The following is a 24,770-nucleotide window of genomic DNA, read 5'->3' as shown; positions in this document are numbered from 1 at the left end:
TATTTTCATGTCTTGTAATTTCACTCTCATAATAATAAATTATGCGTATCTGAAGAAAAGTGTGATCGTCAAACACGTGATATTCAAAACTTTGTTTTAAAAAAAATCGATCGAATTAAATTAATTTAAAATTTTAGTTCGATTTTTATTTATTTCAGTTCGGTTTGATTTTTAATTTCAAAAATTTTAATTATTTTGATTTGATTTGATTTTGATAAGAAAAAATCAAATCGAACCGATTAGTGATAATAATATATTATTTTCAATAATATAATGAGATTAGATTATATTAAGATTAAAATATTTTAATTAAATTTTAAAATAATAAAAATAAATAAAGTGTAAAAAATAAAAAATTTATTAAAAATTTAAATCGATCAAATCGAACCGAATTGAACTGAATCAGATTAGTTGAATTCGAGTTATACTAAAACCGACTGTGTGGGGTTTCTATACTAGGCCTTGGGTCTGTGTGTAATGGTCTGGACTAGAGTAGTTTAACACATTTTATGTATGTGTACTATGGGCAAACTCTCTATGGATCTCTTTTGTAATTGGGCTTTTTTTTTTTCACCTATGAAATATCTTTGAAGAAAAAAGTATTTATAATTTTATACCGTTAATAAAGTGAAATCTTTTCAAATATCATTTGATATTTAATGAAATTTTAAGGCTGTATAGGCCATAAACTCCATAGAGAGTTTCCCATCCAGTGTTATTTATTGTTTTTAAAATATTTATTTTATTTAAAATTATTTGTAACTTTAAATAATTAAGAAATATTAAATTTTATCTTTATTTTTATTAAACAGAATAATTTTTTTTTATAATTTTTATATTTCTCTAGCTTGTTATCAAATTTTTTAACATAAATCAATAAAAAGAATGATTGAAATTGAAATAGGAAAAAGTAATTTAGTTAAATAAAAAATATTTTGTAATAATTTAAGTAATTAATAGAGTAATGAATAATGCTATTGTACACAAATGATTGATTTGCACCGAAAGGATTGATTTGCATTGGAATGAGTGAAACCCATACATTTTAATTTTTAAAAATCAATTAAAATTACATTTAAATATAAATGTTGAATTAAATTTATTTAAATTAAAATATAAAATAATATAAATACAAATGTTGAGCTGAATTCATTTAAATTTTAAATGTTTAAATTAAAATGTAAAATAATATAAATATTAAATTTTTTTTAATTATTTAATTATTAATTTATATAAATAATAATAATAAAATGATATATCGACTAAATTATTAAATCGCCACAAATTTATAAAGAGACTAAAATTTTATTGAAATATAAAAATTAAATTAATTCAATTAAAAATAAAAAATTAAATTAAAATATAAATATGTGACTTTTTAAATTAATTTATCAATTTATATATTATCCTTATCCTTTTAACACAAAATTTCTCCATTTAACATAGGTTTCAAATATAAATTGTAATAAAAATATAAAAAATATTCTTAATCCTATAAAAATATGTCTAAACATGCTAGATATAATTATATAAATGCATCACATTAAGGATCAAATTAAATATTTTTCTTTTTTGAAATGATTAAAAATCTACATAACTTAATAATAATATATTCTAGACCTCTAATTTGTAGAGGTGTAAATAAACCAAATCGTTCGTGAGTGACTCGAGATTCGATTCAATAAAAATTCAATCGAATTCGATTCAATTTCGTAACGAACCAAATTCGAACTTAATTTTTAGACTCGTTTAGTAAATGAGCCAAACTTGAACTCTATAATATTCGGCTCGTTAAGACTCGTGAGATCGGCTCGTTAAGACTCGTGAGATCGACTCGTTTTTGAGTTTATGAGTAAACTCATGAATAGACTCGTGAACAGTCTCGTTAAGTAAGTTGAGATTATTATTATCATAATTGAAATAAATTCAAATCCTGCGTATACTTTCATGACACAAATTTAAATTTTTTAAAATTTAACTTTATATAATTTAGTTACACTCTTAAACTTATATATATTTGAATCATTAAAATTTAAAAGTTTATCTTTATAAGTCTGTGAGCTGATTTGTAAATATATTTATTTAACTAAAATTATTTGAGACTAAACTCGATAAAAACTTAACTCATCTAAACTCATTTGCTAAACGAGCCAAATTTGTACTTATTAATACTCGACTCGAGTTCAAAATGAGTAAAATTCGAATTCAGCTCGAGTTCGAAAATATTTTACTTAACGAACCAAACTTGAGTATTTCAAAACTCGGTTCGACTCGATTCGTTTACACCCCTACTAATTTATAGGGGTTATACTATTTTTTTTATTATAAATAAAAGCAATTTTTAGAAAATAACAATTTATCCTTGCTTATTTTTAACTGAAATAAAAATGCTTTAAATTTGAAGTTGCATTATAAATAAAAATTTATGATTTTGTTTATTAGTAAAAAGGCTTTAATTTTCTAATTTTCCTTTTTAATGAAAAAAATATATAAAAAAGCTTATTTTTGAAATTTTTAGAAGATAAGATTTATTAGTTATAAATAAATGATAAAAATGTGGATGGGACTTCTGATATAGGCTCGTTGCCTGGTGCCCACAATCTTTTGGAGTTATTTGAATCCCACTACGTCTCCTCTTTATTTCTTTTCTTTCTTTTTGTTAATTTTGGAAAAAAAATTTTGGAACTTCACATCACACGTGTTTTTTTTTATATCATTGAATTAGAAAAGAGCCAAAGCCTAACCATACAAAGATGTAAGTCCAAATGTAACCTAACCATAGTAAGAGGAGAGTCTCCAGATGAGTCCAGTTGTTGAGAAGCCAAAAAAGGAAACTTTCCAATCTGGGTGGAATAGAGAATCTTCGCTTGCCCCATAGACAAAGGAATCCTTCCTACGCACAGCCAGCAGGAGAGGGACCTTGTTAACTTCCCAGGGAGGGTAAGTAAGTTATCTTGAAAAGTTATAAAAAACAAATGCCAATCAAACAAATTGAATGCATGAATTTCATGAGAGCTTAAAGTTTTTTACTTAACTTAATTCTAATTAAATAAAGATTAAATTTTACAAAAGAGAACTTGATAAAAATAAATTTTTTCCCAAAAAATCATTAAATTAACTTGATAAAAATAAAATTTCCTTTATTTCAATAACAATTCAAAGTTTATAAAATATAAAGAAAATACTAAAGTTACTTTATAATAATTTTGTCTCTTTGGCGATAAACTATCATTTACCCTTTCTCTCCCTTTATATTTTCAACCTATTTCACAATTCTTTTGTCCTTTTTGAACCTTTAAAGTTTATAAAATATAAAGAAAATACTAACGTTACCTTATAATAATTTTGTCTCTTTTGGCAATAAACTATCATTTACCCTTTGTAATGATCACATACTACAATCGGTATTGTTATGGTTTCTAAAGAATCCAAGGTGGAACAATAATATTCATCATTAAAAGTAGGATCTCTCTAATAATGACAAAATAAAGACTAAAATATAATTAGAAGGAGGCTGTACTCGTTGTAGTAACGACAAAATATATATGTGAAACTTGTTTTAAGTTACATGGGCATCTAGATTGGTGGAATGAACTAAAGGAAAAGAAAAAAAAATTGAAGTTGGTGCTTCTAACGAAGGCTCAGGTAAAGTTGCCTTAATAACTACTGAGCCAGAATTGTACTTCATTCCAAAAGCAAATTTTTCCAATGATTCAGGTAACTTGGCACAAGAATTCCTGAGCTCTAATAAAAGTGATGCTTGTGATTAGATAATCGACTCAACGGCAACTGACCACATGACATTTAACTCAAATGATTTTTTAGAAATAACTCAGCCTAGGTGAATAAGTATCTCTAATGCTAATGGTTCACATATCCAGTAACAGGCATTGGAATTGTTTCTTTATCCCTTTATCTCCCTTTATCTCATACTTTGTTGATTCCTTCTCTCTCAAATAAATTGTTATTAGTGAGCTAAGTCACTGAAGAATTGAATTGTGTAGTAATTTTTTTTATCCCAACTTTTGTCTTCTTTAGGATATTCTCACCAAGGAGATCATTGGGCGTGGTACTAAGAGGAGGGAGGGGACTTTTTTACATGGATGACTTCAGCCTAAGAAAAACAAATAATACACAGCAAATAACTAGTGTTAAGGAGATGTAAATATGGCTTTGGCACCACCGATTTGGACGTCCTTCATTTAGTTATATGAAGCACTTATTTCCTTATTTATTTTTGAAACTACATAACGAAGACTTCGAATGGATACTTGCATTTTAGCCAAAAGTCATAGAGTTACTTATCCAGTGAACTTGAATAAGAGTGATATTACTTTTGCCTTAATACATCTAGATGTGTGGGGACCCTGCCCAATCACTACTTCTTCTAGCATTCATTGGTTTGTAACATTTGTAGATGATTGCACCCGAATGACTTGGCTTTACTTGCTGAAACATAAAGACGAGGTATTTAATGTGTTCCAGGCTTTCTATGTAATGATTCAGAATCAATTTTCAGCAAAATTCAAGTCCTTCGTTCAGATAATGGAGGTGAATATGTCAATCAACACTTTCAAACTTACATGAAACCTCATGCTCTCAAACACCACAACAGAATGGCATTGCTGATCGAAAGAATCGACATATTCTAGAAACAACTCATGCTTTATTAATTGGAGCACATGTATCTAGTAGCTACTGGGATGATGCTATTGCCACAATAGTTCATTTGCTAAACTGGATGCCTTTGAAAGTCCTAAATTTCAAGACCCCGTTACATGTACTTTCTAGTTATGTTTCTTTACCTACTATATTGTTGGTTCCTCCTCGGGTGTTTGGTTGGTTGTGTTTGCTGCATTTTTTTGGGGTATGCTTTACAGAAAAAGGGCTATCGTTGTTATGATCCCATCACCAAGTGCACTTATGTTACTATGAACGCTACCTTCTTGGAGTCAAACACTTTCTTTCCACCACCATTATCCACTTTACCTCTTGAGAGATAGGTGCAAAATGAAGAGCAGAACTGGATAAATTTTGAATGGCCTGTGTTTGGAGAAAATTCAAAGCAAGCTGATAATGAAATAATAGTTGAAGAGAAAGCAAATGGTAATGAAGTCAATATGTCTCCAAGAGTGGAATCTATGAAATCTATGTCATCTGAATCCAGCTGTGTCCCCTCTTTAGTACCTACAGACCCTTCTCTTGAGAATAGTCCTGAGGTAAGCTCGCTCACCATACCTTCACTCATACCTAACTTGGATGCTTCTGCTGGCTTTGTCTTACCCTTCAGGAATAATCGAGGAAAGCCACTAAATAGATACTCTCCAGATATTGAAGGAAAAAAAAAATCAAGATACCCAATTGCCAATTATGTGTCTACTCAGAAATTGCCAGAGCCTCTCAAGGGTTTTGTGTATACTTTATTCTCATACCATATTCCATATGGAGTAGAAAAAGCCTTAATGGACCCAAGATGGGCCAATGCTATAAAAAAAGAAATGGAGGCATTGCAGAAGAATAAAACATGGACTTTGGTACCTTTTCCAGAGTAAAAGAAGGCAGTCGGGTGCAAATGGATTTTTTTTATTAAATACAAGGCTGATGGGTCTATTGACAGATACAAGGCGAGACTCGTAGCAAAAGAATACATATAGACATATAGCATAGATCATCAAGAGATTTTTTCTCCAGTAGCAAAACTAAATGCTGTTAGAGTTTTGTTATCTTTTGCAGCAAACTTGGACTCGCCTTTGCACCAGTTTTGATGTGAAGAATGCCTCTCTTCATGGGGCTCTCGAAGAGGAAGTTTACATGGATATTCCACCTGGATACGTTGCATCTTCAAAGACTAAGTAGTATTTAAGTTGTAACAAGCCTTGTATGGATTAAAAACAATCATCCCGAGCATGATTTGTATGGTTTAGTCTGGCTACGAAGAAGTATGGATTCCAACAGAGCAATTTAGATCATACTTTATTCCTAAAATACCAATCAGGGAAAGTTATAGTTTTATTAATCTATGTAGATGATATGATTATTACAGGAAATGACTTTGAAGAAATCTTTGAACTCCAAAGACAATTGGCAACCAAATTTGAGATGAAGAATCTTGAAGGATTCAAGTATTTTTTGGGGATTGAAGTAGTAAGATCACAACAAGGAATTTTTCTATCAAGAAGAAAATACATTCCAAATTTGTTGTCTGAAGCAAGATTATTAGACTACAAGCCGGCTGATACTCCAATTATGCAGAATCATAAGCTTGGAGAATACTCTCATCAGGGAGAGATATAAACAATTAGTTAGAAAACATATTTACTTATCACATACACGCCAGATATTGCTTATGTTATGAGTGTAGTAAGCCAATTCATGTATTGCCCAAGTGAAAGTCATATGAATGCACTGATTCAAATTCTTCGCTATTTAAAGTCTACCAATATTATAGCACATTCAATAAACAAAAAATTAATAAGAAAGAAAAAAACAAAATATAATAAAAATTAATATACTTTTTTTATTTTTTTTAGTATACGTGTCAAAATACAAATAATTTATTAATATACCAACCAGGAAATCCTAGTCGGTATTACCGTTATATACTATAATTTCTGTTTAATCCTTTGCCCTTGCAGCCAATAAATTATTAGCCGCTCCTTTGCCTCGTAGCCAACAGAGGAAGTTAAGATTCCGCATTTTCTCTGTTCTGTTTCTCAAATCGCAAAAAGGAAAATGCAAAATTCACATGTTCTAGTGCTACCATTTCCAGCCCAAGGCCATGCTAACCCCTTAATGCACTTTGCTATGAGAATAGCCAACCTTGGATCCAAAGTCACTTTTGTCAATACAGACTTTAACCACAATAGAGTGCTTAGTGCAATGGCTGGCAGAAACGAACCTACAGGTTCATGTGTTAATTTGGTCTCAATCCCAGATGGGATGGATCCTGAGAATGATAGAACTGACTTGGGTAAGTTATGCGAGGCCATGTTGATCACCATGCCCAAAAAGCTTCAGGATCTCATAGAAGACATCAACAAGAATCATCCCATCACTTGTATTGTAGTTGATGGAACTATGGGGTGGGCAAGAGAAGTTGCTGACAAATTGGGGATCCGAGTTGCAATGTTCTGGCCTGCATCAGCTGCCATTTTTTGCCAGTTCGCCAACATTCCTAATCTTATTCGAGATGGATATATCGACAGCGATGGTAAGTGCTTCCCTTGATTTTATTGTTATTATTATTCTTTAATCTCAAGAAATTCTTGGCGTTGTTGATATTCCACATAAATTCACTACTAATACTCTGCATGCATTTTCCTTTTGATTCATTTACAGGATTTGCAATCAAGAAACACAAGATTCAAATATCCCCAAGCGGCCCTATTTTTTACACTGATAACTTGACATGGAAAATTGGCAACTCGTACAGTCAAAGGGCCCTTTTCAAATATATTGAAGGAGCAATGGAAGATTCACAATTGATAGAATGGCAGCTTTGCAACTCATTTCATGAACTTGAGGCTGAAGTATTTTCTTCGGTTCCAAAGCTCCTCCCAATTGGCCCATTATTAGCAGGCTACGATACAGGGAATTCAGGGGCACAGTTCTGGCCGGAGGACTCCTCGTGCCTAAAATGGCTTGATCAACAGCCTTCCCAGTCAGTGATATATGTAGCATTTGGCAGTTTCACCATTTTTGACCAATCTCAACTTCAAGAATTGACACTTGGACTTAAACTGACAAACAAACCTTTTCTTTGGGTGGTTCGTCCAGGAACCAGTACCCAAGAATCGAACCTAAATGAATTTGAAGACAGCCATGGAAAAATTATCAGTTGGACTCCTCAGCAGAAGGTACTAAGCCATCCTGCTATTGCTTGTTTTGTAAGCCATTGTGGCTGGAACTCTACCATAGAAGGCGTGAGCAATGGAATCCCTTTCTTGTGTTGGCCTTACTTTGGTGACCAGTTTGTTAACAAGAGCTACATTTGTGATGTATGGAAGATTGGTTTGGGGTTAGAGAAGGATGAAAAAGGAATCATAACAAAGGAGGAATTTAAACAAAAGGTGGAGCTATTGCTTGGGGATAAAATTATAAGAAAAAAGGCCTTGGAGCTGAAGCAAATTGCTGAAAATAATATCGGAGAAGGTGGTCAGTCCTCCACAAATTTTAGCAACTTCATCAAGTGGGTGGATGCCTAGGTTGGGGGAGATGTCATCTTTTCAAGGAGTCTCTGTGGAAGGACTATTGGTTTATCTCTCATGGACTATTGAACAAGCATTTGAATTATGTAGTATTTGTTGCTATGCTATGTTTGAGTGAATCTTATTTTAATTTTGCTTTCAATATTAATAAATAATTAAGCGATATTTTTATTTATTGAATCAACAATTTACATAAATATAAATACTCTTATAATTCTATGTGTTTCTTAAAAATTATAATGAAAATAACTTTATATTTGATATGTTAAATTTATAATTAGAAGCACTCCAAGGTTTAGCCTGGTGGAAAGTGCATCTTGTAGTCTTGAAAGGTCTAAGGTTCGACTCCCCCAACCCCCTATTTAAAAAAAAAAAAAATTTATAATTGGAAGAAATTATTTTAAGTAATATAATAATAAGTTGGTATTTTTGTACATGGTTTGAAATTAAATTAAAAAAATATGTGCATTAATTTTACTAATACTTATTAAATTAAAAATAAAGTAAATGTTTACATTGATAAGGAAAAATGAATACATGAGCTAAAAATACAAGTCTTAAATTAAAAGTTAAGTATACAAGAGCTTGAAATTCATAGTAAAAGCTCCAAAATCTAAAACCATCTAAATAAAAAAAATTATGGAAAGAAAAAAATTACATTAAATTCATACTAATATTAATATTCATGTTATGTATCCCCGTCACTTAACAACTCACAATTTAAATTTCGATTACAAATTAAAAAAATATAAAATTTTCAAATAAGACTAAAATTAATAAAAATGTAAAAAAATTAAAACTGACTATAAATGATAGCAATTTAGGAAAAAAAAAACAACATTATTCTTTTGTAATTTATGCTTGCTTATTTTTAACTAAAATAAATATGCTTAAATTTTAATTTGCATTAAATGTGATTCATAGGAGATAAGATTTATGATTTGAGAGGTCAATTTATAAAAGATTTATGATTTTGAGAGATCAATTTATAACTCTAAGCTGTATTCAAAATTCAAATGTGTGGGGATCCTCCCCAATCACTACTTCTTCTGGCATTTATGGTTTGTAACCTTTGTGGATGATTGCAACCGAATAACTTGACTTTACTTATTGAAACATAAAAATAAGATATTTAATGTGTTCCAGACTTTCCATGTAATGATTCAGAATCAATTTTCAATAAAAATTCAAGTCCTTAATTCAGATAATGGTGGTGAATATGTTAATCAACACTTTCAAACTTACTTCAAGAGCCATGGTCTTTTACATGAAACCTCATGCTCTCAAACAAAATGGCATTGCTGATCGGAAGAATCAACATATTCTAGAAATAGCTCATGCTTTATTAATCGGAGCACATGTATCTAGTAGCTACTGGGATGATGCTATTGCCACAACAATACATTTGCTAAACCGGATGCCTTCGAAAGTCGTAAATTTCAAGATCCTGTTACATGTACTTTCTAGTTATGTTTCTTTACCTATTGTATTGTTCATTCCTCTCCGGGTGTTTGGTTGTGTTGTCTTTGCCCATCTTCACAAAAATCAGCAAAGTAACCTAAATCTTTATGATGTTCGCTGCAGTTTTTTGGGTATGCTTTACAGAAAAAGGGCTATTGTTGTTACGATCCCATCACTAAGTGCACTTATGCTACTATGGATGCTACCTTCTTAGAGTCAGACACTTTCTTTCCACCACCATTATCCACTTCACCTCTTGAGGGGCAGGTGCAAAATGAAGAGCAGAACTGTATAAATTTTGAATGGCTTGTGTTTGGAGAAAATTCAGAGCAAGTTGATAATGAAATAATAGTTGGGGAGAAACCAAATGGTAATGAAGTCAATATGTCTCCAAGAACGGAATCTATAGAATCTATATCATCTGAATCCAGCTGTGTCACCCCTTTAGTAACTACAGACCCTTCTCTTGAGAATAGTCTTGAGATAAGCTCTCTCACCACACATTCACTTGTTACTAACTTAGATGCTTCTGCTGGCTATGTCTTACCCTTCAGGAATAATCGAGGAAAGCCACCAAATAGATACTCTCCAGATATTGAAGGGAAAAAAAAAATCAAAGATACTCAACTGCCAATTATGTGTCTACTTAGAAATTGCCAGAGCCTCTCAAGGGTTTTTTGTATACTTTATTCTCATACCATATTCTATATAGAGTAGAAGAAGACTTAATGGACCCAAGATGGACCAATGCTATAAAAGAAGAAATGGAGGCATTGCAGAAGAATAAAACATGGACTTTGATACCTTTTCCAGAGGGAAAGAAGACAGTTGGGTGCAAATGAATTTTCTCCATTAAATACAAGGCCAATGGGTCTACTGATAGATACAAGGCGAGACTCGTAGCAAAAGAATACACACAGACATATGGCATAGATCATCAAGAGACTTTTTCTCCCGTAGTAAAACTAAATACTGTTATAGTTTTGTTATCTCTTGCAACAAACTTGGATTGGCCTTTGCACCAGTTTTGATGTGAAGAATACTTCTCTTCATGGGGATCTCGATGAGGAAGTTTACATGGATATTCCACCTGGGTACGCCTCATCTTCAAAGACTAAAGTAGTATGTAAGTTGCAATAGACCTTGTATGGATTAAAAACAATCACCCCGAGCATGATCTGCACGGTTTAGCCTAGCTATAAAGAAGTATGGGTTCCAACAGAGCAATTCAAACCATACTTTATTCCTAAAATACCAATTAGAGAAAGTTATAGCTTTAATAATCTATGTAGATGATATGATTATTATAGAAAATAATTATTACAGGAAAGGAAAAATTATTTTTTAGTCCCTGAGGTTTAACGTAATTAACACTTCTGTCCCTCTATTTTGACGACCCAACACTTAAGTCTCTCACTTTATTTTCTATCCAAATTCGTAGTCCTTCCGTCTAAAATAGCCGTTTGGGACACGTGAATTGATAAAATTAACCCTCACTAAACCCAAACTCAAATGCCTCTTCTTCTTCTTCTTCCTACCCTTTCTGCAACTTCTTCTTCTTCTTCTTCTTCTTCTTCTTCTTCTTCTTCTTCTTCTTCCTACCCTTTTTGCAACTTCTTCTTTTTCTTCTTCTTCTTTCTTCTTCTTCTTCCTACCCTTTCTGCAACTTCTTCTTCTTCTTCTTCTTCTTCTTCTTCTTCTTCTTCTTCTTCTTCTTCTTCAACTGGAGAAAACATGAAAGAGAAAAAAAAATAGGAATTTCACATTGAGAGAAGGGTATTTTTGAAAAAAATTATCACCTCTCACTTTTGACTCTTTGACCAAACGGTTTAAATGGACGGAAGGACTACGAATTTGGATGGAAGAGAAAGCGAGGGACTTAAGTGTTGGGTCGCCAAAATAGAGGGACAGAAGTGTTAATTACGTTAAACCTTAGGGACTAAGAAGTAATTTTCCCTACAGGAAATGACTTTGAAGAAATCTTTAAACTCCAAAGACAATTGGCAACCGAATTTGAGATGAGGAATCTTGGAAGGCTCAAATATTGTAACGACCCGAAAATCGGACCGCTACCGGCGTTAGGATCCAGATCGGCTTAAGGCCGCCGGGACCCGTAGCAAGCCTGACATATAACCTGTGAACCTGTCAAATCCCATACATGATCATACATACTCATAAACCTGTAAACTTTTTCTTTCCATAAACCAAGCTCAACCTGTGCATACTCATAACATAACATAAACCACACACTGGAGCCCTCATCAAATGCTCCAATGGGGTATCATACCATACATGAATTAAGCTTGGTTGAACATAAACATCATAAAATATTCTATAGATCATGTATCAAAAGGGATTACTATACAAACTCGGTCAAGCACAATTTCTAAACCTCAATACATCATCATTACATATCATAACTGTATAAGACATTACATTACAATTTAATCATGTCCACTGCTAGCTATTACATAACCATGACTTTACTCTAACCGACTTCCTGCTCTATCCTGTACCTGCAAGCCTGGGGGTTAAAGGGAGAGGGATGAGCTAAAAGCCCAGTGAGTAGAACCATAAAAACATATTAACAAACATGCTCCAATGAAATGCATCATAACACAGACAATTCACATAAGGGTTGGGTGAACTTGTCACCAAATAGTCCCAGCATCATTTGTGCCAGGCCGTAGCATGGGGTCCTGGTCTTCCTGTCATATCATACATTACTTACCATTGCCCCAGGGCCTCCTCTGGGCTCCTGGTCTTCGAGTCCCATATCCGTGCCAGGCCGTAGAATGGGATCCTAATCTTCCCTCAGGGACTAATTGGGTCATCCAACATTCACCCACATCAACAATAAAGAATGCAATGCAACATATTCGTGAAATCTAATGCAATCATCCTATTGCATACTCATGATGCATGAAACATGATAAACATTTAATTTCTCAATTTAAAAGATTAAGTTTAGTTCCACTCACCTTTGGCTGACTTTGACAACACCGAAGCAGCTGAACTCACTGCTGGGGTCTTCGGTTCCTCGGGTCCGAACCCACACAGGTGGACTCAAATGAGGGACCAAATATACTAGAACATGACTCTAAAATACTCCCCAAAAACCCCCTTAAAACACCTCAAAACATCATAGAAAAACATGCAAAGGAGGGCTGCACAGGGCACTTTCGGCGGCACCTTCGGCGGCCGAAAGTCCCTCCAGAGCCGAAATTCAGGTAGGTTTGGCGGCACCTTCAGCGGCCGAAAGTGCCCTCCAGAGACGAAAGTCTCTTTTCGGGGGCAGGCTTCGGCAGCCGAAAGGCTTGCCTCCCAGCCATGTTCGGCGGCCGAAAGTCCTTCGGCTGCCGAACCTGGTTTCTGCCAAAGGGCAGAAACTTCAGCTCCTCATGCACATTTGCCTCCCAAAACCATCCAACATGCATTTTTCCTAATCTACAACATACATACTCAAGCATACAAGTTCCTAAGGGTTTCAAACTATCTTAAACCCCATCTACAACACATCAAACATCCACATTGTCCAAAAACATAACATAAACCTATAAACCCAACCATAAACTAAACATGCATTCTATACCATAGATCTACTTAAAACTTACTTAAAACATGCAATAAGCTCAAGATCGACCATTACCTCTTGAAGATCGAGAGGAGAACGACCCTAGCTTGAAAAATGGGAGAGAGAGAGTTCCTTGAACCTCCAAACTCCAAAACTTGCTCAAAAGCTCAAAATCTTCAAAACAAGAGTAAAACTAATGAAAATCGAGAAAGATTTGAAGGAAGGAACTCAAAACCGGCGAGGGATGGCGGAGAGCTCACCTTGGCCGAAAATGGGGAGAAAAGCTCACCCATTTCGGCTAAGGGATCCCTTTATAGGTGGCTGGCCAGGCCACGTTCGGGAGCCGAAAGTGCCTCCGCATGCATGCCATGTTCGGCGGCCGAACATAAGGTTCGGCAGCCGAACCTGGACTTCCCTCACTTATGCCTTCGGGGGCCTAAAGCACTCCCGAAGCGCATGCATGTTCGGCGGCCGAACTTGAGGTTCGGCGGCCGAACCTGAGTTTTCCTCCAAGGTTGTTTTCATGCAAAAACTCATTTTCTTTCATGCTTAAAACATAAAACACATTAAAACATTTTATGAAAACATGGTTTTACCCTTTTAGAGGTTTTCGAACACCCGAGATTCCACCAGACGGTAGGAATTCCGATACCGGAGTCTAGCCGGGTATTACAAATATTTTTTGGGGATTGAAGTAGCAAGATCGCTATTTTTCTCTCAAAAAGAAAATACATTCTAGATTTGTTGTGTGAAGCAAGATTGTTGGACTATAAGCCAGCTAATACTCCAATTATACAGAATCATAAGCTTGGAGAATACTCTGATCAGAGAGAGATATCAACAATAAGTTGAAAAATATATTTACTTATCACATACACGCCTAGATATTGCTTATATTGTGAGTGTAGTAAGCCAATTCATGTATTGCCCAAGTGAAAGTCATATGGATGTAGTGATTCAAATTCTTCGCTATCTAAAGTCTTCTCATGGAATTATGTTTACAAAAAATAATCACATAAGTATTGATGGTTACACATATGCAGATTGGACAGGGAATACTTCTGATAGAAAGTCCACTCAGGCTATTTTACTTTTGTAGAAGGCAATCTGGTTACTTGGAGAAGCAAGAAATAGAAGGTAGTAGCATTATCTAGTGTTGAAGCTGAGTTCCGAGAAATGACAAAAGGCCTTTGTGAACTTCTATAGCTAAAAAGATTATTGACTGAGATTGTTTTGCTCCTAACTCTGAGATGAATCTCTTTTATGACAACAAAGCAACAATTGATATCTCTTATAATCTTGTCCAACATGACCATACCAAACATGTAGAGGTGGGTCGACACTTCATCAAGAAGAATCTTGAAGAAAAAAATAATTTATTTTTCTTTTCTTAAATCTAAAGACCAACTAGTAGATATCCCTACAAAGACTGTGTCCAGTAAAATCTTTTACAACTCACTTGACAAGTTGGGCATCCAAAACATATATGCATTAACTTGAGGGGAGTGTTGGTATGAGCCGTCAAATCAATTTTTAATAGAGAAATTATAAGAGCATATTAGAATCCCTTTTTTTTTTTTTATCATAGGATACAACACATTCTTAGCCTTAGATCTTGTTTATAGCTAAAATAGTTTTTCTAACGTGTCTCATGTACTCTATATATTTATACTCAGTTTTGTAAATGAGATTGATATAATATAAAAAAAAAGAAAAAAAAAACCCAACACTTTTAACTTCTCATTTCCTTTGGTGTTCATTTCAAGTTTTCTCTTGTTCTTTTTATTTTTCATCTCTATACCTCTCAAATAAACTGATATTATTGAAGCAACAAACTCATACCTCAATGGAAATTTTACCAACCACTCACCTTTACAAAATGATCTCTCAAAGGGCATTTTTCATTTTTCATATTCATTTTTCCTTTTAATTTTCTTATTCTCTCATATTTATTCTTATTTTAATTTTATTTAGCACTCTAATTATGTAAATTTAGCTTTTATTTATATTTTATATTTATATTTTATTAGCTCTCCTATAATATAGTAGCCATTTTAATGAATGATTATTAGTTATCTATGTTGAGAAAAATAGATTTAATAGTTTGGAAATTAAAAAAATTATTTGATATTATTAATCATTAATCATTAATATTTATAATCTATCATAATTAATGATTGTGATAAAATTATTGGTTGTATAACTATTTATTTACCATTACTTATTTTAAGTTATAAATAACAGTGGGCCATCTAGACTTCTAATATAGTAGAATAAAAATTAATATACTTTTTTATTTTTTTAATATACCTGTCAAAATACAAATAATTTATTAATATACCCACCAGGAAATTCTAGTCGGTATTACTGCTATATTCTATAATTTCTGTTTAATCCTTTGCCCTTGCAGCCAATAAATTATTAGCCACTCCTTTGCCTCGTAGCCAACAGAGGAAGATAAGATCGCATTTTCTCTGTTCTGTTTCTCAAATCGCAAAAGGAAAATGGAAAATTCACATGTTCTAGTGCTACCATTTCCAGCCCAAGGACATGTTAACCCCTTAATGCACTTTGCTTGGAGAATAGCCAACCTTGGATCCAAAGTCACTTTTGTCAATACAGACTTTAACCACAAGAGAGTGCTTAGTGCAATGGCTGGCAGAAACGAACCTACAGGTTCAGATGTTAATTTGGTATCAATCCCAGATGGGATGGATCCTGAGGATGATAGAACTGACATTGGTAAGTTATGCGAGGCCATGTTGATCACCATGCGCAAAAAGTTTCAGGATCTCATAGAAGACATCAACAAGAATCATCCCTTCACTTGTATTATAGTTGATGGAACTATGGGGTGGGCAAGAGAAGTTGCTGACAAATTGGGGATCCGAGTTGCAATGTTCTGGCCTGCATCAGCTGCCATTTTTTGCCAGTTAGCCAACATTTCTAATCTTAATCGAGATGGATATATCGACAGTGATGGTAAGTGCTTCCCTTGATTTTATTGTTATTATTATTCTTTAATCTCAAGAAATTCTTGGCGTTGTTGATATTCCACGTAAATTCACTACTAATACTCTGCATGCATTTTCCTTTTGATTCATTTACAGGATTTGCAATCAAGAAACACAAGATTCAAATATCCCCAAGCGGCCCTATTTTTGACTCTGATAACTTGGCATGGAAAGTTGGCAACGCCTACTCACAAAAGGCTTTTTTCAAATATATTGAAAGAGTAATGGAAGATTCACAATTGATTGAATGGCAGCTATGCAACTCAATTCATGAACTTGAGGCTGAGGTATTTTCTTTGGTTCCAAAGCTCCTCCCAATTGGCCCATTATTAGCAGGCTACGATACAGGGAATTCAGGAGCACAGTTCTGGCCGGAGGACTCCTCGTGCCTAAAATGGCTTGATCGGCAGCCTTCCCAGTCAGTGATATATGTAGCATTTGGCAGTTTGACCATTTTTGACCAATCTCAACTTCAAGAATTGGCACTTGGACTTAAACTGACAAACAAACCTTTCCTTTGGGTGGTTCGTCCAGGAAACAGTACCCAAGAATCGAACCCAAATGAATTTGAAGACAGCCATGGAAAAATTATCAGTTGGGCTCCTCAGCAGAAGGTACTAAGCCATCCTGCTATTGCTTGTTTTGTGAGCCATTGTGGTTGGAACTCTGCCATAGAAGGCGTGAGCAATGGAGTACCTTTCTTGTGTTGGCCTTACTTCACCGACCAGTTTGTTAACAAAAGCTACATTTGTGATGTATGGAAGATTGGTTTGGGGTTAGACAAGGACGAAAAGGGAATCATAACAAAGGAGGAATTTAAACAAAAGGTGGAGCTGTTGCTTGGGGATAAAATTACAATAAAAAAGGCCTTGGAGCTGAAGCAATTTGCTGAAGATAATATTAGAGAAGGTGGTCAGTCCTCGACAAATTTTAGCAACTTCATTAAGTGGGTGGAGGCATAGGTTGGGGAAGATGCCACCTTTCAGGGATTATTGGTTTAGTTCTCGTAGACTATTGAATTGGCATTTGAATTATGTAATATTTGTTGCTATGCTATGTTTGAGTGAATTTTATTTTGATTTTACTTTCAGTACTAATAAATAATTAACCGATATTTTTTATCTATCGGATAAATATAAGGGCTTTAAAATTAATCTCATTGAATAATCTCTATATGTGTTTTCTAAAAATTGTAATGAAAAACAACTTTATCATAGATATGTTAAATCCACAAGTAATTTAATTAAAAAAATATTTTGTAATAATTTAAGTAATTAATAGAGTAATGAATAATGCTATTGTACACAAATGATTGATTTGCACTGAAATGATTGATTTGCATTGGAATGAGTGGAACCCATACATTCAATAATTCAATTGTCCACTTTTTTTTTTTTTCAATCCTTCTCTTTTCTGTTTTTCAGTGTATTGAATTTGTGCACCGAACAGCACTGATGGTAGACATACCACATAGTTGCATCTTTTGTCTTTTGCTCTAATATCTAATAAATTATCTATTCCTTTGCCTTGCAGTAAAAAGAGCAAGATAAAATTCATAATCTTCTCTCTTTTAAATCGCAAAAAAAAAAAAAAAAAAGAAAGAAGATCACATGTTCTAATGCTTCCATTTCCCGTCCAAGGCCATGTTAACCCTTAATGCACTTTGCTCAAAGAATAGCCAGCCTGGGATCCCGAGTCACGTTTGTTAATACAGACTTAAACCACAAGAGAGTGCTTAGTGCAATGCGTGGCAAAAACGATCTTGCTGGCTCATGTGTTAATTTGGTGTCAATCCCAGATGGGATTTAATTTTGCCTAATGAATGAAAATTTAAATTTCCGATTCTGTTTACTAATAAAAACACTTTACTTTTCTAATTTTCCTTTTGAATGAAAAAATCAACAGAAATTTTATACCAGAAAGGTTTATTTTTGTGATTAAAAGAAGATAAGATTTATGATTTGAGAGGCCAATTTATAACTTTAGGCTGCATTATATGTTCATTAGTTATAAGCAACTTACAAAAATGAGGATGGGCTCTCTGAGCCAATAAATTGTTAACCACTCCTTTGCCTCTTTGCCAACGGAGGAAGATAAGATTCCGCATTTTCTCTGTTCTGTTTCTCAAATCGCAAAAAGGAAAATGCGAAATTCACATGTTCTAGTGCTAACATTTCCAGCCCAAGGACATGTTAACCCCTTCATGCACTTTGCTCGGAGAATAGCCAACCTTGGATCCAAAGTCACTTTTGTCAATACAGACTTTAACCTCAGGAGAGTGCTTAGTGCAATGGCTGGCAGAAGCGATCCTACAGGCTCATGTGTTAATTTGGTCTCAATCCCAGATGGGATGGATCCTGAGGATGATAGAACTGACTTGGGTAAGTTATGCGAGGCCATGGTGATCACCATGCCCAAAAAGATTCAGGATCTCATAGAAGACATCAACAAGAATCATCCCATCACTTGTATTGTAGTTGATGGATGTATGGGGTGGGCAAGAGAAGTTGCTGACAAATTGGGGATCCGAGTTGCAATGTTCTGGCCTGCATCAGCTGCCACTTTTCGCCAATTAGCCAGCATTCCTAATCTTATTCGAGATGGATATATCGACAGTGACGGTAAGTTCTTCCCTTGCTTTTATTGTTATTATTATTCTTTAATCACAAGAAAGTCTTGATGTTGTTGATATTCCACGTAAAGTTACTACTCGTACTCTGCATGCATTTTCCTTTTGATTCATTTACAGGATATTCAATCAAGAATCAAATGATTCAAATGTCCCCAGCGGCCCTATTTTTTACACTGATAACTTGACATGGAAAGTTGGCAACTCGTACACACAAAGGGCCTTTTCAAATATGTTGAAGGAGCAATGGAAGATTCACAATTGATAGAATGGCAGCTATGCAACTCATTTCATGAACTTGAGGCTGAAGTATTTTCTTCGGTTCCAAAGCTCCTCCCAATTGGCCCATTATTACTACGATACAGGGAATTCAGGAGCACAGTTCTGGCCGGAGGACTCCTCGTGCCTAAAATGGCGTGATCAAAAGCCTTCCCGGTCAGCGATATATGTAGCATTTGGCAGTTTCACCATTTTTGACCAATCTCAACTTCAAGAATTGGCACTTGGACTTAAACTGACAAGCAAGCCTTTTCTTTGGATGTTCACCTCCTTAGGGTACCAACTGTCTATGAGCTTTGAAGCATTCATATCTTTATATGCCTTCTTGATTGTTTCTTCTGCAACTTCAAGTTCAACAACCATTGCAATGTCTGCAAATCCTTACTACCTTAAGTTAAATCCATAAAGAACACAAAAGAAATCCCAATTCAAGGGAAGTTCCATTTGTAATGATTGAAGAAAGATTATGATTGGTCAATTTTCTGTGTCCTTTTCTAAAATCAGTGATATGCAATGCAAGTGGTTGAAAGCTGAGCGATTATATGAATAATGGCTGCCAAGACCAAGGTGGATTTTGGTTCCTCATCAATATCTTTGGAGTTTTCAAGAGCTTCTTAACAGACTTCATTGCTTGATTTTTCATGCCATGATTAGAACAGAACCGTCTAACAAGTTCACTAGCATGCAAAGTCCCAGTATCAATCTCCACATGCTTCTTTATAGCCCCTGTTCTTCTATTTTATTTTCCTTCCCTGAAACCCCAGCTGTGGCCCTACTTATCTCCCTTAACGTCCTCGGAGATTTACTCTCTGCAGGCAATGAACAAGCAAGCAGCCAATACAACGTTTAGGCTCCTGCCTCTCAGAGATTTTCGTTCAACCAGAGTGATGCTTAGACCATCTGCTATTGAAGCTATAGCTTCAAAGCCTTCGGTGAGAGCCTTATCAGGGTTCATCAGCGACCGCATCCTACATTTTTTAGCTATATCTTTTGGAGTAAACAAATCAAAGGACCACTTACCAAAAATGTTTACCGCCACAGAATTATGAGAATCCAAGAATTTTTTATTTTATTTTTTTAGAAAAATCAATATACGAAAGAAATGTTCTTTGTGAGCGTAGTAAGCCAATTAATGCATTACCCAAGTAAAAGTCATATGGATGCAGTGATTCAAATTCTTTCCTATCTAAAGTCTCTCTCAGAAAAGGAATTATGTTCGCAAAGAATAATCATATGAGTATTGATGGTTATACGGATGCAGATTGGACAGGAATACTTCTAATAGAAAGTCCATTCAACCTATTTTAATTTTGTAGAAAGCAATCTGGTTACTTGAAGAAGTAAGAAATAGAAGATAGTAGCATTATCTAGTGCTGAAGCTGAGTTTCAAGAAATGGCAAAAGGCCTTTGTGAACTTCTATGGCTAAAAAGATTATTGACTGAGATTGGTTTTGCTACTGACTCTGAGATAAATTTCTTTTGTGACAACAAGACAACAATTGATATCTCTTACAATCCTGTTCAACATGATCACACCAAACATATAGAGGTGGGTCGAATCCTGTTTAACATGATCATACCAAATATGTAGAGGGGGTTGACACTTCATCAAGAAGAATCTTGAAGAAAAAAATAATTTGTTTCTCTTTTATTAAATCTGAAGACCAACTAGCAGATATCATCACAAAAACTGTATCTGAGTAAAACTTTTTACAACTTACTTGACAAGTTGGACATCCAAAACATTATGTATCAACTTGAGGAAGAGTGTTGGTATAAGCTGTCAAATCAGTTTTTAGTGGAGAAATTATAAGAGCAGATTAAAATCCTTTTTTTCATAGAACACAACACATTCTTAGCCTTAGATTTTGTTTATAGCTAAAATAGTTTTTTTAATGTCTCTCATATACTCTGTATATTTATATTCAATTTTGTAAATGAGATTGATATAATATAGAAAAAAAAGGAAAAAAAAACCTTCCAACACATTTAACTTCTCATTTCCTTTGGTGTTCATTTCAAGTTTTCTCTTGTTCTTTTTGTTTTTCATCTCTATATCCCTCAAATAAACTGATGTTATTGAAGCAACAAACTCATACCTCAATGGAAAATTTACCCACCGCTCACCTTTACAGCATGATGTCTCAAAGGGCATTTTTCATTTTTTATATACATTTTTCCTTTTAATTTTTTTATTCTCTCAAATTTATTCTTATTTTAATTTTATTTAGCTCTCTAATTATGTAAATTTAGCTCTTATTTGTATTTTATATTTATATTTTATTAGCTCTCCTATAATATAGTAGCCATTTTAATGAATGATTATTAGTTATCTATGTTGAGAAAGATAGATTTAATAGTATGGAAATTTAAAAAAATTATTTGATTTTATTAAAATATGAAAACTCGTGGGAAATAACTATAAATAATAAATATTAATTATAATATATTTATCTGCTTTATTTCCCTTGTTGAAGAAAAAGCCTGTATCCATCTTTATCATTAAATTGTGCCATTTTCAAGAATTAGATTAGAGTTCTCTCCTTAATTCAAAATTTAATTTGATAACTTAAATAACATTAGAATTACATATATTTTTTATATTTAAAAATCAATTATTTGACAACTCTACTCATCACTTTATTATTTAAACGATTTCATGTGCTTGTGAAAATACTTATCAACAGATCTGATTCTTATTTTATTTTATTAGATTTTTGATCGGTGTGTTCTGTTTTAAAAGATCTGATTCTTATTTTATTTTGTTAGATTTTTAATTGGTGTATGTTCTGTTTTAAGAAACCTAATTCTTATTTTATTTTATTAGATTTTTAATAGGTGTGTTTCGGTTTTAATGGGAGGTTTCTTCTCCTCTTCCCATTAATTGAATTATGAAAAATTATTATATTATATGTAAAACATAAAACATATAGTTAGATATTAATTATAGTATTTATAATTCATTATAATTAATGATTATAATAAAATTATTGGTTATATAACTCACAGATTTAATTCGGTGGTAAGTACATATAAATCAATCTGAATCCCAATCCCAATCCCAATGTTTTTAAAAACAAAACAATTTAATTACTATTACTTATTTTAAGTTATAAATAACAGTGGCCCTTTAGATTTCTAATATAGTAGTGATTTATTAATAAGAAAGAGAAAAATAAAATATAATAAAAATTAATATATTTTTTTATTTTTTTAATATACGTGTCAAAATACAAATAATTTATTAATAGACCAACCAGGAAATCCAGGTCGGTATTACCGTTATATTCTACAATTTCTGTTTAATCCTTTGCCCTTGCAGCCAATAAATTATTAGCCACTCCTTTGCTCGTTGCCAACGGAGGAAGATAAGATTCCGCATTTTCTCTGCTCTGTTTCTCAAACCGCAAAAAGGAAAATGCGAAATTCACATGTTCTACTGCTACCATTTCCAGCCCAAGGACATGTTAACCCCTTAATGCACTTTGCTCGGAGAATAGCCAACCTTGGATCCAAAGTCACTTTTGTCAATACAGACTTTAACCTCAGGAGAGTGCTTAGTGCAATGGGTGGCAGAAGCGATCCTACAGGCTCATGTGTTAATTTGGTCTCAATCCCAGATGGGATGGATCCTGAGGATGACAGAACTGACATTGGCAAGTTATGCGAGGCCATGTTGATCACCATGCCCAAAAAGCTTCAGGATCTCATAGAAGACATCAACAAGAATCATCCTATCACTTGTATTGTAGTTGATGGATGTATGGGGTGGGCAAGAGAAGTTGCTGACAAATTGGGGATCCGAGTTGCAATGTTCTGGCCTGCATCAGCTGCCATTTTTCGCCAATTAGTCAGCATTCCTAATCTTATTCGAGATGGATATATCGACAGTGACGGTAAGTTCTTCCCTTGCTTTTATTGTTATTATTATTCCTTAATCACAAGAAAGTCTTGGCGTTGTTGATATTCCACATAAATTCACTACTAATACTCTGCATGCATTTTCCTTTTGATTCATTTACAGGATATTCAATCAAGAATCAAATGATTCAAATGTCCCCAAGCGGCCCTATTTTTTACACTGATAACTTGACATGGAAAATTGGCAACTCGTACAGACAAAGGGCCCTTTTCAAATATATTGAAGGAGCAATGGAAGATTAACAATTGATAGAATGGCAGCTATGCAACTCATTTCATGAACTTGAGGCTGAAGTATTTTCTTCGGTTCCAAAGCTCCTCCCAATTGGCCCATCTTTAGCAGGCTACGATACAGGGAATTCAGGAGCACAGTTCTGGCCGGAGGACTCCTCGTGCCTAAAATGGCTTGATCAAAAGCCTTCCCAGTCAGTGATATATGTAGCATTTGGCAGTTTGACCATTTTTGACCAATCTCAACTTCAAGAATTGGCACTTGGACTTAAACTGACAAGCAAGCCTTTCCTTTGGGTGGTTCGTCCAGGAACCAGTACCCAAGAATTGAACCTAAATGAATTTGAAGGGAGACATGGAAAAATTATCAGTTGGGCTCCTCAGAGGAAGGTACTAAGCCATCCTGCTATTGCTTGTTTTGTGAGCCATTGTGGCTGGAACTCTACCATAGAAGGCGTGAGCAATGGAATCCCTTTCTTGTGTTGGCCTTACTTTGCTGACCAGTTTGCTAACAAGAGCTACATTTGTGATGTATGGAAGATTGGTTTGGGGTTAGAGAAGGATGAAAAAGGAATCATAACAAAGGAGGAATTTAAACAAAAGGTGGAGCTATTGCTTGGGGATAAAATTATAAGAAAAAAGGCCTTGGAGCTGAAGCAAATTGCTGAAAATAATATCGGAGAAGGTGGTCAGTCCTCCACAAATTTTAGCAACTTCATCAAGTGGGTGGATGCCTAGGTTGGGGGAGATGTCATCTTTTCAAGGAGTCTCTGTGGAAGGACTATGACTATTGAACTGGCATTTGAATTATGTAGTATTTGTTGCTATGCTATGTTTGAGTGAATCTTATTTTAATTTTACTTTCAATATTAATAAACATTAAGTGATGTTTTTATCTATTAAATAAATAATTTACGTAAATATAAGAATTCTTATAATCATATTTGTATATGTTTCCTAAAAATTATAATGAAAATAACTTTATATTTGATATGTTAAATCCATAATTATAAGGAATTATTTTAAATAATATAATAGTAAGTCGGTATTTTCTGTACAAATTTATTAATTTTACTAATACTTATTAAATTAAAAATAAACTAAATGTTTACATTGATAAGGAAAAATTAATACATGACCTACAAATACAAGTCTTAAGTATACAAGAGCTTGAAATTCATAGTAAAAGCTCCAAAATCTAAAACCATCTAAATAAAAAAAAATACATTAAATTCATACTAATATTAATATTCATGTTATGTACAAAATTTATTAGTTTATTTTTTTTCAATTTATTAGTTTATAAATAAAATATAAAAATGGGGGATTTGCCTCTGATGTGGGTTTGGCATCTGCAACTTTCAGGAGTTATTTGTGTCTTCGGCTTTATTTGTTTTCTTTCTTTTTCTTGTTAGTCATTGTCATTTTGCGTCTCATTTGAAAAAAAAAAATCA

The 24,770-nt window shown here is 33.7% G+C and overlaps 3 protein-coding genes and 1 pseudogene across 4 annotated transcripts in view; all 4 read left to right on the top strand.

Moving 5' to 3' along the window:
• The first annotated feature begins 6,613 nt into the window (after nucleotides 1-6,613).
• Nucleotides 6,614-24,212, top strand: LOC110623332 (UDP-glycosyltransferase 83A1). 2 transcript variants are annotated; one of them, XM_043956881.1, is made up of 3 exons: nucleotides 6,614-7,210; nucleotides 7,339-8,221; nucleotides 24,072-24,212. In XM_043956881.1, the coding sequence occupies exons 1-2, from the start codon at nucleotides 6,733-6,735 to the stop codon at nucleotides 8,202-8,204; spliced, it is 1,344 nt and encodes a 447-aa protein (XP_043812816.1). In that variant the 5' UTR covers nucleotides 6,614-6,732; the 3' UTR covers nucleotides 8,205-8,221; nucleotides 24,072-24,212. The 2 variants fall into 2 exon arrangements, with proteins under 2 accessions (XP_043812816.1, XP_021623941.1); XM_021768249.2 differs by lacking the exon at nucleotides 24,072-24,212 and having other exon boundaries at nucleotides 7,339-8,387.
• LOC110621332 (UDP-glycosyltransferase 83A1) lies at nucleotides 15,695-17,379 on the top strand. Its single transcript, XM_021765583.2, has 2 exons — nucleotides 15,695-16,224; nucleotides 16,353-17,379. Exons 1-2 carry the CDS (start codon nucleotides 15,747-15,749, stop codon nucleotides 17,216-17,218), a joined length of 1,344 nt encoding a protein of 447 aa, XP_021621275.1. The 5' UTR covers nucleotides 15,695-15,746; the 3' UTR covers nucleotides 17,219-17,379.
• The window catches only part of LOC110619683 (UDP-glycosyltransferase 83A1), a 28,055-nt gene continuing 21,604 nt past the window's right edge, over nucleotides 18,320-24,770 (top strand). Inside the window, exon 1 of the mRNA XM_043956870.1 lies at nucleotides 18,320-18,877. Coding sequence (XP_043812805.1) covers nucleotides 18,400-18,877 — 478 coding nt within the window. The 5' untranslated portion in view covers nucleotides 18,320-18,399. The remainder of the gene's footprint in view (nucleotides 18,878-24,770) is intronic.
• LOC110619692 lies at nucleotides 22,519-24,212 on the top strand (annotated as a pseudogene).

Source organism: Manihot esculenta, chromosome 1 (assembly GCF_001659605.2).
Source record: "Manihot esculenta cultivar AM560-2 chromosome 1, M.esculenta_v8, whole genome shotgun sequence".
Taxonomy (NCBI): Eukaryota; Viridiplantae; Streptophyta; class Magnoliopsida; order Malpighiales; family Euphorbiaceae; genus Manihot; species Manihot esculenta.
The sequence above is the reverse complement of the archived record's forward strand: the minus strand, read 5'-3'. Positions and strand labels throughout refer to the sequence as shown.